General features: G+C 42.0%; 1 protein-coding gene across 2 annotated transcripts in view; it reads right to left on the bottom strand.

Moving 5' to 3' along the window:
- Positions 1-2,876: 2,876 nt before the first annotated feature.
- TMEM131 (transmembrane protein 131) overlaps positions 2,877-16,437 on the bottom strand; it is a 104,595-nt gene continuing 91,034 nt past the window's right edge. Inside the window, exons 32-41 of one of the 2 annotated variants that reach the window (XM_087756787.1) lie at positions 15,117-15,292; positions 13,755-13,882; positions 12,143-12,267; positions 11,827-11,985; positions 10,898-11,072; positions 10,428-10,549; positions 10,202-10,298; positions 8,949-9,046; positions 7,359-7,522; positions 2,877-3,900 (exon numbers count right to left, since the gene is read on the bottom strand). In XM_087756787.1, coding sequence (XP_087612913.1) covers positions 3,604-3,900; positions 7,359-7,522; positions 8,949-9,046; positions 10,202-10,298; positions 10,428-10,549; positions 10,898-11,072; positions 11,827-11,985; positions 12,143-12,267; positions 13,755-13,882; positions 15,117-15,292 — 1,541 coding nt within the window. In that variant the 3' untranslated portion in view covers positions 2,877-3,603. Of the gene's footprint in view, positions 3,901-7,358; positions 7,523-8,948; positions 9,047-10,201; positions 10,299-10,427; positions 10,550-10,897; positions 11,073-11,551; positions 11,752-11,826; positions 11,986-12,142; positions 12,268-13,754; positions 13,883-15,116; positions 15,293-16,437 lie in introns of those variants that run through there. The other variant, XR_015704613.1, reaches the window with a different exon arrangement.

The raw sequence follows: 16,437 nt of genomic DNA, 5'->3' as shown, positions 1-16,437 counted from the left end.
ACTGAAGCTTAGAAAACTTGCTCATAATGACAGGCTGGGAAAACAGACAAGGCAAAGTCAAACTATATTTAGTGTAAAATACCACTCCAGGTGAAAGATAGCTTCTTACCCCATGAAGGTAAACACTTGTGCACTCTCAATTTTGCCTCTCATTGGGTTGGGCAGACAGTTCATAGTCAGCTAGAGTCCAGTGGACAACTTTGGTAGGATCTGACCGTGATGCTCCAGTGTTGAGACTCTGCTCTTTACTCATATTCTGCATCCTACGTCATCCTAGAGTTTTCCCCAGTTTGGCAGTTGTCTCGCAGGGCAGTGGCCAAGCTACGGTACCTACTGCTGCTGGCAGAGCTGTGGCCAGGGCTAGGCCCAGACCTGCTCGTTGGTATGTTGGGTCATTCCAAGTGTCTGTATCCATGAAATAAACACTAATTGTCCTTTGACTGGAATTTTATATCCTGTTCTGATATGGCCTTATACTTAACCAAAATCTCTAATGTCTTTTCAAGGGCTTTTTGAAATAGAGCTTGTGCTAATTAAACTGATTTCACACGTTAGGGCCATACTTACATACTTGAGGCTTTCTGGTTTTAAAAACAGACCAGAAACTTTTCAGGCTTTTAACGTTTATGTGTTAGAGTGGGCAGAATAGAACTGCCCTTTTAGAGCACCAAAATAATTATTAAAATTAACAGTAATTAGTTCTCTTCCTTGCTGGGAACTTTGTATTCCTGGTAGCTTCCAGGCCTGGAAGAGAAGAGCTGACTCATGGTAGTTTGGCCCTGATGCTAATCTGAAGAAATATTTTCAAATTATCAGAAGGGCTGTGAGCTCCCTGCTTCCAGGGCAGCCTGTCTTCCGAGCACTTCAAGCTGTTTTTTCCTCTGGTCTCTCTACTCGAGAAGGAACTTCCCTCGTGATCTGAGCTTCACTCTTGTTCATTCTGCTTTTGAAAACAGAGTCCACACTTGCTTCCAAGCTTTTGATGTTACTTCTCCCCGTGTTCTTTTATCATCTTAAGCTGTCCTTCCAGCAGGCTGCAACATTTTCAACCTCATTTAATTTTTTTATATAAGACTTTACATGTGCTTTGCCAAAACCTCATGCTCTTTTATTTTTACCTCTTATAATGAGGTCTGTACTCTCTGTTATCCTGTGATGTTTGTGGATGCTTCTGGCTCATCACACACCACTCCTACCCAGTTTTCAGCAATTTAAAAAATGTTGTCAATGCACATAAAGAGTGACTTTTGCCCAGATTTTATTTCACCTAAATTCTGTAAATTACAGTTAGGACTTCTTTTTAAGCAGCTCTTTTGCTTTCTTTCTTTAACTAGGCAGAACAGAGCGAAGGCGCTCTCCAAAATAACCTTGGAGTAGAGGGAAGGAAGATAGGACACTCACTCAGAAGTAGGAAGTCTTTAGGACATTTTCCTTATAAATCTGGGGAGAAGCACACGCTTTTTCCTTTCTTGGGAAACTGAAAACTGTGTGTCAAAGATCTTGATAGTTCGGGTTGTTTCACCCCTGGAATTTAAGTAATATTTAAGTGGTGCTCAAGAGGAAACTCTTCACAAGCAAGAACTGAGACTGTTCCAAAGGCAGCAGAGGTTATTTGCATAACACAAGGGAATGGCTCACACTTTGGGGGAAAGTCTGAATTACTTGTGTGTTGCCTTGTCTTGTTCAAAGGGAAATGTTTTTAAAGCATAAATTTTTTCCTGTCCTCACAACTGCTTAAACCACTGAGGACTTGTAGGATCTCAGAATTCATTTCTGCTTCTATCCTCCATGGAATCAATTCTAATATAAACACCTGCTGGGAAAAAGAGATGACACATTAACTTAAGCAGCTTCTTTCACCTTGAAGTTACTGCTAGTTATTGTCCCAAGTTCCATGTATGGAGAAGCAGGCCCTGGCATGTCAGTAGCTTAACTACTGTCTTGTATTTTGCATGCAGTACGAGACTTGTTTGCTCAGTTACTCAGAAGGAAATTGCATACAAATCCAAGTTGAACATTTCATGACCTTGCCTGGTTCTAGAAATACCCAAATTTTAACAACAAAGGAGTTCCAGCAAGTTCCCCTTTCAGAGATCTGTATCTTCAAGCTTCTGCTGGTGGCAGCAAGAAACCGGCAATCTGACAGTTGCAGAGATTTTGTTTACCTAATGCAAGCTGGCAAAGTGGTCACTTAAGTCTCAATTATCTGTTTAACCCTCATATTTCGTTGCATATGACATTCCTTGTAGCATAAAGGTTTTAACTAAAATATAGAGTTCTTACTCTTTTAAAGGATGGATTCTGATAAAAATGTGCTGCTCTAAATCTTAGGCAGTGCCACTGAGTCATAAGCAAATTTATGTTGCTAGTGTCTGTTAATACTTTCTTGTAATGGAAGGGTTCATTTTTACCTGGCTTTAGGTCAGATGAATATATGTAGTCACTGGGGCTTGCCTTACTGTTAATGAAGGGAAACTGGCACCTTAAAGGGACAGATAAATCATATCTAAAAATAGTGAAGTTCTTGTTCCAACCTATGCAAGAACAGTGTTACAAAGGTATGGGCATAGCATAAACAGCAGCAGCTGCTACTATGCCTGATACTTGGAAACTTCAACAGTGTAGACGTTTTTCCAGCATTTTGCTATCCAGCAAATTTTCAAGTGGGTGGCACTGTGTAACCCTGAAAACAATTTCTAATTCTCCACTGCTATACAGACCCACGCTGTTGAGAAGCCAGGTTTCATCTGCAGTGAAGTTTCTGTTAATATAGGCCCTACGCGCAGTAGATTTTGGCCTGAAGGCTTCCACTGCCAAGTAGATTCATGCATGCACAAGTTTAGAAAATAGCAGAACAGAATTACAGCAGACAGATCTTGAAAAAAAGCATTTATTTTAAAGTACAACCCAAAGTTGTATCCGTAAGAAATGCACAAGGTATCTTGTTTGTTCCACAAGTCTTGGCTGTGTGCATTTCAGTTCAACTTAAAAATGCATTCAGGTTTACAAATGTACAAACAGCACAGACAGTGTATTACAGTCTCAACAGAATGCTCTTACATTCAGCCATTTTGCTCTTAAGGTTTTGTGTTGGTTTTTTTGTTGGTTTTTTTTTTTTTTACATTCTTAGAACCTGTGTTAACAAAGACAGCCTTATTTTAAAAAAATACTCTGCATTTTAGCACAAAGTGCCTTTTGATTTTAAATTAGAACTTGGAGGATAATACTGGAAAAAATTTAAAAATCCAAACCGGTACTTTTCATGAAAGTATTGCATGCCGGGACCATTTTATAGTTCGAATTGTTTCCTAAATAAAGATGGCAGATGGTAAAATATGGAACCAGTGAAATTGTTCGGATTTACAGGCTTCAGCTGTAGTTGGGATTTGTGGCCACACCCAGACTCTTTCAAGCTTATCTGCAATCTCACACTACCATATTGCAGGAGAGACTTTTAAAAAGGAGCAAGTGAGGAAAGCATGACTGGCGGGGGGAGGGGGCGGGGGAAGCAATGACCAGCAACAGCCTGAAAATGATGTTTCAAAAATTTGCGTTCAGAATTGTATCATGACCTGGATAAGAGTTCTTTCCTTTTGCTTAACTTCAGTTTTCGTGAGGATAGTGTGAATTAGACCAAGGATCTGAACTTCTTCTTCCAATTGTTGGGCTCCAGATTCTCCAAGGATTGTAGGTCTGTCCCATGTCTTCAGCGGGATTGGCAACGGTGGCAGCAGCAGGCGGAGGAGGAGCAGAGGAGGAGTTTTCACTACCCATGAGATCAATGCCTGACAACGTGTTTGTTGGAGTGGTGAAGGGAAGGCCACTGTTGAGATTACTTGACCAAATGGAACTGCTGAATGGAGTGGTGGACCACAGGCCATTTGGGTTGCCAAGGATCGACTGCAGTAAAGACAGAGCCAGGTAAGTAGCAGTTCAGTAACCTCTATTTTCACCATGTTTACAGCCCCCCCCGAAAGAAAATTATCTGAGGAGCAGCAAGCCTGCTGTGGAACCCCTTCCGTTTTCACTGCAACATGGAGTTTTGAACTCCCTTTACTAGAGCTTGCCCAGAGGAACCACATTACTAGCAATCACTGAACACGTCTGGTAACTGAATGGGCTGCAGAGTGCAATTACATTACAGGCTTTTAAGCTGCTTTCATTTGAGCTCATACATCCCCATACCATGACTAATTTAAGCACTACTAGTATTCAGGCTTTAACACACAAGGGCCAAAAAGCTCAAGCTTAATTAAACTAGCTAGAATGAGGTAGATAAACATGGTTCAAGTCTCAAAAAACAACAAAATTCAAGTTGTAATGGAAGGTAGCAGCAAAGTCTATTCCTTGATCCTTCTTTGGCTGTTTGCAAACTTATCTCCTTGTATTCAGACATATCTGTTATAAATTGTACATTTTGGATGAACCTACCTGTGTTCAGCCCCACTGTGCCTCCCCATATTGCCAGTATATACTTCCCCCCCCCCATTGAAAATTTCTCCAGATGAAGGGAGAGGGGATTGGAGAACTGGCCATTTGTCATGGAGTTCCAGTAAGTCTGTCCTGGCTCAAGCCACCTGGAAGTCCCTGACAGTCAGTCATGGTGCAGATGCAGGTGTGCTGCAATACGTCACAAATGCATTTGGGGTGCATAGGACAGGTACAGCAAGCCTAGACTACACATGCAGAAATGACCAAGGCCCAGGTTTTGTCAACCCTTTTATTAAAGGCCAAACAGTAGCAAGCAACAAGCAGAGGAATCTAACCCGTGGTGTGGTGGAAAGTGATACCCGGAAGCAGCCAAAGATGGAGACGAGAAAGGTTAGCATAACTTGAATGCTAATATTAGCACAGAACCTGCTACATGTAGGCTTAATGCGCTACATACCTCAGCGCCAATAGATTTAATGTACCTATGCTGTAAATTCAATTTGCAAATATACAGTAAACTTGATACATCCAAAAGGCAGTGGACTTGTTGAGTATGTGCTGTAAGGTACAAACATCCTTATATTTGGATTTACCGGGGGGAGAAAGGGCATCCTTTCCCAAGATCTCAGCCCTCAGATAATGCACGCTAAAGGCTACCCAGTATCAGTGTACCCTGCATCTGAAGATGAAAATAAAAATCCCTTTAGAAAAGTAAACAAGGTAAACTCTGAAAATGTCTTCATGTCAGTTTTCTTTTTTTTTCCCCTGGAATGAAGAAGATATGCTCAGTCTAATCATACCTGAAATTGGTTGGACACTAACACATTACCAAAGGGTCCTCAAAGACTTCGATACTGAAGGTAGGACAGGAGTCTTGAGCGCCCTCAGGGGTTAACCAGGCCAACGTCATTAGGACACTCCAGCGTCACTGAGAAGCTGAGCCAAACTCAGTTTATTACTGTTACATAACTAAATGGTTATATTTAAGCTATCCAAGCATTAGACTACTAAGCCTACAGCAGGAAACACTCATTCTGCTGCTCAGATACCAACTCTAACACACTAAAAGTCCACTCTATTTCCTCCTGTAGGCAAGAGCCAGGAACTATTCCTACGTGTCCCAAAAACATTTGGGAGAGCCTGATAGAAAGGCAATTGCTGATAGGGAAAGTAGAAGCAACCAGGAAAGGAGTGGCAGAGAAGAGTACCTTCGATTAGACTGCTGCTCCCTTTCAAGGCTGGTGGAAGGAGGTAGAAAGTGGCCGTCAGACAGAACTACAGGCAGGGAAACGGAGGAAGGAGGAGTGAGGGACTGTGGTTAGAAAGAAACTTGGGAAGAAGTACCAGCATTGCAGCAAGGCCTGAGGGGAGACAGGAGCCAGAAGTCAAATGCTATTTAGTACAGAAGCAGAGGGTTCTGCATGGGAAAATGGGAAAGAAAGAATAAGAAGGAAGGAGAATGCTCAAAATCAACTCCCCAGAAACCTCCCTAGAGACGAGGGTAACACAGAAGCCACTATGTAAGTGGTGTTTGCAAGAATGGCTTTGGCTCTTGTGCCAGAAAAGAGAAAAGGACAGGGCCCTGGCCTGGTACCTGCTCTCTTATCTAGCACTTAGAGCAAGGAGGTTCAGTGGCAGGAATAGCCAAATTTTCCTGTTCTGGCTCACCATAAGCACTTGAAAAAGAAAATATCATGATCATTACAAAGGCTTTGAACATTTTGGTCTGTTTGCTGCTGCTTTTTTATTAAGTGATCTTATTGAATAAGCTCTTAAAATGCTTCCCCCCTGCCCAAATCAAAGTATTTGAAGGGAGAGACTGACAATTCTTCCGTATCATTTGTCTGGCTTCCGTCTCGACGCTTCCTGAAGCACACTTACAGGTATTTTTCAGAAGCGGCCAGGAAATAGGTTAGGAGCTAGAGAGATTGTTTGGGTTGTCCTCAATCCCTCCTTCCATCAAATGCTGAGAAATCTGCCCTCCGTGTGACCAAAAAGCAAAAATCTCTCCATACTTAGTTTTAGTGAGGTGACAGCTACGGTTGTAACCGCATGACAAGGGCGGGATCAGTGTGTGTGTGTCTATAAGAAGCTGTGTGACCTTCAGCTTCCCCTGCCCCCCGCCTTCCCCCACTCCATCTGAACTGCTACCAGGTGAAGTAAACACTGCTTCTTACTCACTACAAAAACATTTTCAGAAGACAAGATGAAGAACGATTTCAGCTGGCACTGAAGACAGCTGTTGTGGTGTAAGTTTTATTCTGACAGATAGAGAGGCGCAAGGAAGAGAGAGCAGTGCTACGATCTGTGCAAAAGTTGTTTTTTCTTCTTTGACTATATTCAAGACCTCCATCAAAGTCAGTAGTCAGTTTAAAGGCTTCACCTTATCCTCAGACCTGTAGTGTTTTTTCTAAGCTGAAAAGAATACATTTGAGGTCTTTTAGATAAGTTTTTTTGACCTTTTGTTAATTTACAAGTAGGTGCAACACTGGATTCAGGAAGCAGAATCAAAGTCTGGAAGTTATCATATTGGCTACTTTGCTACTGTCCATCAAACTGGAAGTGACAGAGGCAGTGTCCGGCCATGGCACAGGAGCAGAACGGCTCTTTCCACAATCCTGGAGCACGTGGGAATGGAACACACTTTTGTAAGTGCTGCAAAACGCTCTCGTGAGAAATATTTGTATGTGAAGCAATCTACGTGGATTCATCATCCACAAGTGAGCAGACTAATCACTCTTTGTCCAACAGCCATGTCAACTTAACTACGCAGAAAGACGAATACGTATAGCTTCCCTTTTCCTTTATTCTTCAGTTGATTTTTTCCATCTAAATTTAAAAATCCTCCAAATGAAATTAGAGAGAATAGCAGATACAGAACGGGTTGGTAACCATACTAAAACACTGTATTTGGACTGAATACTTACTGCAGTTGTATGAGTCGGGGAACTGGAACTTGTTGGCCAGGAGGGTACAGAATCTGCAGCTGAAGGATCCCAGATGGAGGATGGAACATTATTGAATTCACTCCAGTTTCTCTGAACATCCTGCCCATAAGCAGAGCGAGCTAAACCAAGTTTGCTAAAAACCTCTAAAAAAAGAAATGAAATAAAACTGAGTAAATTACTCTTCCTCTTTTTCCAAGAGCCACAGCAGACCAATACTCTTCATAGTTATTTCCCATATTTTTCTAGCAGGTCCTGCTGCAGTGCAAGAACTGAGATGAAAAAAGGGTCACGCAGTAATACAGATCTCATCTCATGTGCCCTACATCAGTCAGTGGCTACAAAGTTAGAATCACGGTTATAGTGGGGAAAAGAGTTACAGGCTTACTGTGTATAATTCAGAATCAGCCTATGGGATTTTTTTGGTTCCTGGTATTATTTACCCGAAAGCAAACAGGGAACAGGGCCGAAGCACAGCGATACTGAGAGCCCTGGCAGTTCCTCGTAACAAGTTAAGTGCAGGTGGAGTAAGCGACAGGGCTGAAGGAGCCTCTTGTAATCGCGGCGCTCGTTTGCCTTGACAGCACTCCCTTCCCAGGTAACTCCTGGTACGGGAGGCGGCACCGGCTGTGCCCCAGCCCAGGCCCCATCTCTGCTACGAGAAGGAGAGGGCAGCACCGCTGCTCATGGTTTGCCTTTGTCCCCACACACAGACCTGATCTCGGGCACCTTACTGCAGTCCCTCAATGTCTGGTGCCAAGTGTTGCCGACGAAGATGAAAGAACCCCACAGCAGCAGCTGCTGTTGACTGCAGACCCCCGGCATTTTTCAGCAGACACACAGTTTTTTTCAGTAGACAGCATTTTTTCAGTAGACATACAATCCATTTTGCAAATGCCACATACGAAATTTGCTTTGCTTATCATCTTTTGCAGACAACTGAAAAAATACCACGCATCCCCAAACACGGTATACAAATTACCGTAAGTAGGCAGAGCATCCATGCCCTACAATACAGCCTGCCTGCATCAAAGCCCATCTCAACAGTCACTTATGGGAAGTTTACCTAAATATTTAAATACAGGAATTAATGGCTGGTTTTAGTATGCATCAGCTCATCATGCAGCTATACAAATGCTAGAGGAAAACACAAGAGGAAAGCAACACGAGGGATGGGCCATTGCCTCATTTGTAGAGCAATGGTTTTATGCAGGCGTAAAGCGTTCAGGAAACCACAGGCCCAGTGGCACACTTTTGAGACCTACAGTAAAGCTTCAGGGGGAGGGATGGAAGGGAGGAAGACTAAGGCAAAAACAAATATCAAGAAATTTTACTGAAACCAAGAAACTCCAAAAACATGTATTTCCAGCCCAATAAACGCTCTAAGAGTTTCCACTAACTCTGGGCTGAAACACAGAATACACCACCAAATTTTTAACATGCTCTCCTACGTAGTCATCCTTTTTGGGGGCAGGGATGGGAACAGTGCCTGAACTTAGACCAGTGGAATGGAGACACACCATTTCTTTACCAGTAGCTGAATGCGAAAAATATTTGAAAACAAAAACTCACCTCCAGTTAAGTTAAAAGAATGTCCAAATGCAGAGAATGAATTGAGAGGCGTGAAGTCGGGACTGCTGGGATTGCTGATAGGACTCCACAAACCCGAACTAAATATTATGGAGTAATGGGAAAGCAATACACAACTCATTAATACAGTACTATCAACAACATTGACTTACTAATCTATATACAAATACACATGTACAAATGTATGTGTAGGTACATACGTATATGCATATGTATATATAATAATATAGAGATATTTAATGATGATCAAGAGGTAGGAAATTGGCATTTTTTTTAAAAAAAAAAACCCAAAAGATTTCAATGAAATACCATTTTCCTGTGAATAAGCCCACTTTGGAGCAACACGCTGCTCTAGATACAATGCTCTTTAATCTGCAGACTGAGCTCCAACACAAACCCTGAGTAGCTCTTTTGCTCAGTTTTTCAGAACACATATAGGGTCCAAGCCGTAACGCATTTTTTTTGACAAGCAGATAAAATTTAGAACCACTTAGAAGGGATACAAATGCTCACACTGTAGCTTGTGGGCAAGCTTCTTGAAAATACAGATGAGTTAACTGGAACCAGTGATAAACATTTACAAAACCAAACCAAAACCCCACCTACAAGCTTTGCTGAGAAGAGCAATTCCTTTGCATACTGAAACTTGAACTCAAGTCTCTCTCCTATTCCAGAAAGGTTATCAGACACGCACTGCTTTTTACAACTGAGACAGACGTGCACTGCCAAAACATGTCAGAAAAGACAGCGTGCCTTGCGGAACGTGACTGAGTGCAGCTGTATTCTGCTCCTCCTCCTAACACAAAGCCCAGTGATAGTTCTGGTCTCAGTGTTAAAACTGGGCATGAAAGATACCGCTGTACAGCAAGATATTCTGCCTGTAAACTTATTTCAAGTGACCTTGGTTCACACTCCTCAATACTGACAGAGCCAAGCTGATTTCTCATTGTTTGGATGACCGGGGAACACAAGATTGTTGAGTTACTGAGAATGTGGGGGAGAAAGTCACCATCACATCCAGAACATCCTCCTCTCTACTTCTGAGTCACTCCTAAGTTCTAAATTTTTTTGCAAGGTGAGAGATGCTGTGCCCAGACTTTAAAAAACAGGTTAAAAAAAAAAAAAAAAAGGAACGAGAATGAATTCTGTCACTACCTTCAAAATGCCATTAACAGCTTACAATCTTCTTTTCTAGGAGCCTAGGTATTTGCCTAGAGAATATAAAAATTAATTACCTGTCAGAGCCGTCACTGTCAACAACTGTGTGGGAAATGCTGATATTGCTGGAAACATCTGTCTTGCTTGGAGAAACCTTTGGTAAACCACTGCCACCTGCAAGAATATGTACATAAAATTAATTAAAAAACAAAACAAAACCAAAAACAAACAAAACCCCCCCAAAATAGCAGAATATTTGGGAAGTATTCAGAAATATTTAGAACTCCAAACTGGTTCTAGTACCTGGGCTCTTGTCATAACCTGCAGCTACAGCAGCAAAAGTGGGGTTGCCATTCCTGCCTGGAAGAGAAGCTGCCTTTGCCAGCTTATGTTTGGTACCATTAGGCTGCTTGCTTTTTGTTTCACTTAAAGGAGAAAAAAAAAAAAGAAAAAAAAAAGAAAACAAGAGTAAGGTTTTGGACTTCGGCAGTTTGATTAAAAAAACCCAGCAGTTTAAGCTAGCATTCACGAAAATGTTAACAACAGCTGAACAGTTCATGTGATTGCACATTTTTCCAATCTACCAAGTCGCAAGAAACCCCAGAAAAGTATGAATAGCATGATAAGATATGCACAGCAAGGTCTGCAAAACCGCAGTTTCCATGGGAAGAGGAAACGGGTCTGAGAAAAGGGAGATGCGCCGTACGAAGTGCAGGGGTTCCACAAGTGTTCTGTGCTCGGGAAATCAGTAGGAGGTGCAGCCGTGAACTCACTTGGTGCAGCTGCTGTTGACAATGCTGCTATAAGTGCCTCCTCGTGGCCCAAAAGCTAAAGATGTGGGAGGCGGAGGAGGAGATGGAGAGGCGGGCGTCGGCGAGGGCTGTCGCTGTTTCAGGAAAGCATCTGCGTTCAGGGTTTGTAGAGAGAGTTTGTAAAGGTTGTCCGTAGCTACAAAGAGAAACACAAAACGCTTTCCTGTGGTATTCACTTTAAAAGAAAGGCTTCTCAAACTTTTGCTATCCTTTCTGTTCAAATTGCGGAATTATGACAAAGGCTGTTTCCAGCCATCGAAGTAGCTTCTCCTCTGTATTCACCTATCGCTGTTCAGGTTTACTGCCTATTTTCAGAGAGATTGTATTGCAATAAAAGCACCAAGTGATCTGTACAGGTCTGTACAGAAGAAAGAACCTTTCTAAGTGGGCGCTGTGGAGAGGGATGACTGTATTTGCATGCAACCAAGAGGAAGGTGATTCGGTTCCCACACAAGGGACTTGACAACGCAACCAAAAAGCTTATAATAGTGCCCCACGCTAACCACTGCGTTAAGGCGTTTTCAGTGTTTCCTCTCAAGGACAATGGCGTAATTAGTTCCAACTTTGGCTGCAGCAGATTTGACCAAGCAAAACCCCATCTGCTGTAGAAAATACATTTTGTTTTCGAATGGTAATTCTCATTTCCTCAATTTCCCCAGCAGCTTCTGAATCCTGTTCATCACTGAAGAACTGCGGAATGGCCCACGTTCTGCCCACGCAGTTTTCAAACCTCCCAAATTGTACCAGACGCTGTCAATGGGGCCTACAGCGGAAAACGGGAGCACAACTATGGAGGGAAAAAAAGATAGGAAGATCTATAAAGAGACCAAGCCTACCTACGGATGTTCAATGCAGAAGACTAATTCTGTCATCCTCTAGCAGTTACTTACAGCTGCCAGCTTTGTGAAGAGGCACAGAGTCCCACTCTGGTGGTGGAGAATCCTTTTCCCCTTCTGAGCTGCTGGTGTTTCCTAGCTCCTGTCCAGAACCACTGGGGAGAAATTTTGCTAACACTGATGGCCTGCTCTCCATTAACTTACTGTTTGGACCTATTAAAACAAAAGAAGAAAACCACGCCTGTGGATAGTAAACTGAACAGCTTTCTTCTCACACCAGACTTAGCATTAAGCACTCAAGAGGGGTTACAAACAACCAAACAACCGACTAAAACTCCTGAGGTATTTATAAAAAACAGCCTCACACTACCTCTTGTTTTGGGGAGGTTTCTTGATTTAGACCCATTCGTCAAAAGGTGCTGTGTAGATATCTTGGATGGAAAGGTTTTGCGCTGCTTGTTTTCCAGCGGGGGAGTATAAGACAATTCCAAGGAACTAAATGAAAACAGAGATCCATTTATTTTTAAGCTCTCTGAAGTGCTGAAGAGGAGATTTTTTTATATATACATATATATGTATATATACACACACACACATACACACGTATATATACACACACACATATATATGCGCGTCATACCGTCTTTCTTACAAAAGACTGGTCTCCTGTGGCTTTTTTATGTCAAACTTGTGCTCATCTTCAAAGCTATTCATAAGCAGAGTTTTGTATTTCTCCTATATGCAACTCCACCTTCCTAGCCGTGGCTCATTTTCTACCCACACTGCTCCACACGTTTATTAGGGCTCACTCCCCCTCCAGGAGCCGCTTTCATCCTGGAGCTCCAGGATTACAAAACCTGCTTGATTATACAGAGGCAACAAGAGATGGCAACTGCTGTTTTCCTACTCTGCCCCCACACACTCTTGTTAGATCACACGCTCCCGATATGCTATTGCCCTGAATGTACAGGATCATCTTTGAGTCGATGACATAAAACTATTCAAACTCAGCACCGATTTCAATTGGCTATATATTGTTCTTTTTCTCCAGCTATTTGATTACGTCTCTCAGACTTTCTAGGCAGGAACTATTTTACCCATTTCTTGCAGAAGAATTCCAAACCAGCTCTCACCGTGGCCTTTGAATACTGTCACATGTAATGAACTTGTGATTTATGTGATAAAGGGAAGTAGGTAACGGTAAGAATAAATAAGGAGGAGATTTTGCGAGGCAATGTTTTCAGAAATATTTTGAAGGAAATTAATTTATACTAACTACTAATCCCAGTTAGTCTAGTATTAATTACAGCAACAGGGAAAACACAAGCCAGTGTACCGTGCCTCAGTTTGGTAAGGCTTACTTTTGTGGCACTTGGATACCGATCTGATGGCAGAATTGCAGAATGCTATTTCAGAATCAACTAGATACAGTAAGACAGTAGACAGATCGATTAATAGATAAGTAAGTTCTTCATTTTCCCCCTTTCTATCACCTGCAATCAACCACCTGCCAGTAAGGGAAAGGGACTGGCAGCAGCAGCCGCCTCCTTTAATAACATACCCAAGACTGATGTAACTCTGTGATACAAAAAAGGAAATTGCATGGCTATAATTTCACCCAGAGTAACTAAAGGCACTCACGTTAGTGCTGGCTTACTGTGCTGCCACTAGAAGCTCCTGTAGAAACATGAACCCTATTTTGTGTATGTGATACCTGTTACAAAAAGCTTAACATCGCTTAACCTGATTTTCTTCTCTGGATTTAGCTCCCACTTATGCACTGTATTCCCATTAAATAATTTATTATTTACAAGCTTCAGATATTCCCTGATGTCGGCAAGGAAGAGGAAGCTGCTTAAAGGTATCTGCTGTTGGCATTAGCCAGACTGGCAGCCACAACAGTTGAATACACAGATTTTTATCAATCCATCTTCCCTTCAAGCACGATGCCTTCTCTACTAAACAGCCTTTGTTATGCTTACCTAGTTTTCACATCTACAGGGATTTCTTTCTTGATACTTGTTAGCAGTTTTTTAGTTTTCTGTTTTACTTGGACTATTTCATTTTCAGGTTTTTCTGGTATAACTTTTCCCTTTTGTTTTTCAGGTTCCTATAAAAGACATTATAATAACATGTTAATATTAATGAAAAGGAAAGTCCCTCTTGCATCACAACGTACATAGTATAAATAGGGCTGAGGAAATAATGCTATTTGAAAACATGAGCAATTTTGCAGCACAGGTTATCTTTTTACTACTTAGTGAGTGCACCTATAAAACATGGTATCCATTTTTTCCTATTTGGAGAAGTAGAAATTGAAATATCTAGCAAATTAATGTGCTTCAAGCAGATCTGATGTTTGCAAAGACACAGCTCCTGAGGCCACAGCCTCCGAGTTTACTTCAAAAGGTGCTAGCTCTGTACTGAGACCTATACTGCATCCGTTGTGTGCCGGCCAGGCCGTCTCAAACAGACTCTTCGACAAAGCAAAGAATATGAGCAACTTCACCATTCAATTTATTATTAACCACACTTCCAAGATTTTCTGAATACAAGTGTACTGTCAAATAGCCATCCTGAAAAAATCAAAGGTGATTTTCAAAGGAAAACTTACTAAACTGTAACTTTTAAAATCTATTACATGGATTTCTTTTCTTTCTTACCCCCTGCTAGAATCCCTACCTTTTCCAAAGTTCAGATTTGAAGTCAAAATTTAGGCTTGGTTTTCTTCTCTTTGCAGTTACCTTTGCTCTGTTTGGTTCCCTAGCACATGCTTTAGGACAAAATATTTACGACCACCTGACCACTACACAAATTATTAGAGCTTTAGTTTATTGCCTAGAAGCACGTAAGCCAAATGAGTAGAATAAAGGTAGGGGTACTGTCAAAGGTAATTAAGGTAACTACCTGCTGACAACGTACCACCAGTGAACTGACCCTTCGTGACTGATGAAATGCATGGTTTTAGCATACACCTTAATTATCGAGTAAAATTAGTGTCCGTACTTCGGTGTTTTATTCTGCAAATAGAGTAGGCTAGGAGCCTGCAGAGAGACAGTTACCACCGTGCTGCTGACAACTGCTGGCTTATTCAAGCCACGGTCACTCAGGCATGTTCAGTCCTGAGACTACATGATTCAAACGTGTTCACACTCACAGAGGAGCAAATTTTATAGAGAAGAAGTGAAGGCAAAGATTGGGAAAGATGTTTTTTAATTAACATTCTTCCTTTGTTAGGTATTATAGTATACGAAAGCTGGGGGTGGGGGGAAGCGACTGCATTCCTGCCCTAACAGGTGAGCCACCAGCTACCCAGGGGCCTCCTTTTACGGGCAGTGCCGTACCTCTTTGAGAAGTGGTTCTGTATCTGGGTTGGAGGTTTCGGTGGTGGTTGAAGAACTGTCATCATCTGCCAAGGAATCCTTCAGTTCATCCTCCTGTTGCTTTCCTTTCCCTCTTCTATCCTTTTCTTCCCGTTTCTTCTGTGGCTTAGCCTTGCGCTGAAGTGTTTTACCTTTCCCTAGGGAGATAAGGATGCTTCAGATTCTCAGCAGCAGTACTCCGAGATGGGCTAGTTCACTTCATTTTAGAGGCTAACCCGCATGATTAAGCCTCTGAAGTTTGTCACCTGTTACGATACACCAACCATTTACAGCCACTCCACACCAGACGTGAGCAATAGCGTCAAACCTGGAGAACCCTGATCTCCGCTGTCGCATTTATGCTCCTGAGCCCTACCTCCACTGCCTCTCTGTAGACGGTGGGCACCTGGCTACCTCTGATTCTTCTCTGCTCTGTTCCTGGCATTCCTTTTAAACACCTTAGAATCCAGTTTGACAGTTTCACCATGCAAGACTAGATTTAAACAGGAACTTTGCAAGTCAGTACAAGCTTTATCATCCGAACAAATGAAGAACAGAAATCATTAGCACGCTTGTCAGTTAAAAAAGCAACAGCTTGCAGTAAGACTAGAGTGGATGAGAAAAAAATCACCAACAGTATTTGTCTAGCAAAGATGTAAAAAAACCCCAACTCCCCAAAACCTGAAATCTCACACCCCAGTATACTTTCTCCCCTTGGCATATTGTATTCTTTCAGAGTGTACCATTCTAAGAAGTATGACTAAGCTCAATGTAAAATAGTTTGGCTTGACACATTAAAATGTTACTGCATCTCAAAGTAGGAAAAACAATGCGTTAAACACTCCAGGGGATGTTTAATCAATTCTTGAAGCAATCCACGTATAAATAAATGATGCTGCTTGAACAATTGATTGTGTTTTTCCTGCGATTTCTACAGGCTAACTGAAATGTAGCCTAGTGTAAGCTCAAAACATAGAGTTTTAAGAACCTTCAAAATCAAGCCAGAGGTCCTGGCTTGCAAAATAGGCAGGATTAGGCTCCTGGGGAGGAAAAAAGTTATCAGAAAAAGCATCAATACAGAGACACTGTGCGTGCACATGTGTGGAGTCATCATCTTACCATCGCCCCTTGTTATTCTCTTACAGGATGAGAGCATTCACAATATTCTTATGTCTTTCATTAGGTGTAATACACGCCTTCACCAGTAAGATCTTTCCTAGGTACTGCCCCTCAGACCAAGCATTCGCACTTACAAGCCGCGCGGTGCCCGCATACAGCTTCTAGGGTGGACGTACCAGTTGAC

This window comes from Nipponia nippon, unplaced genomic scaffold (genome assembly GCF_047370975.1).
Source record: "Nipponia nippon isolate SJK-2023a ecotype South Korea unplaced genomic scaffold, ASM4737097v1 scaffold_2, whole genome shotgun sequence".
Taxonomy (NCBI): domain Eukaryota; kingdom Metazoa; phylum Chordata; class Aves; order Pelecaniformes; family Threskiornithidae; genus Nipponia; species Nipponia nippon.
The sequence above is the reverse complement of the archived record's forward strand: the minus strand, read 5'-3'. Positions and strand labels throughout refer to the sequence as shown.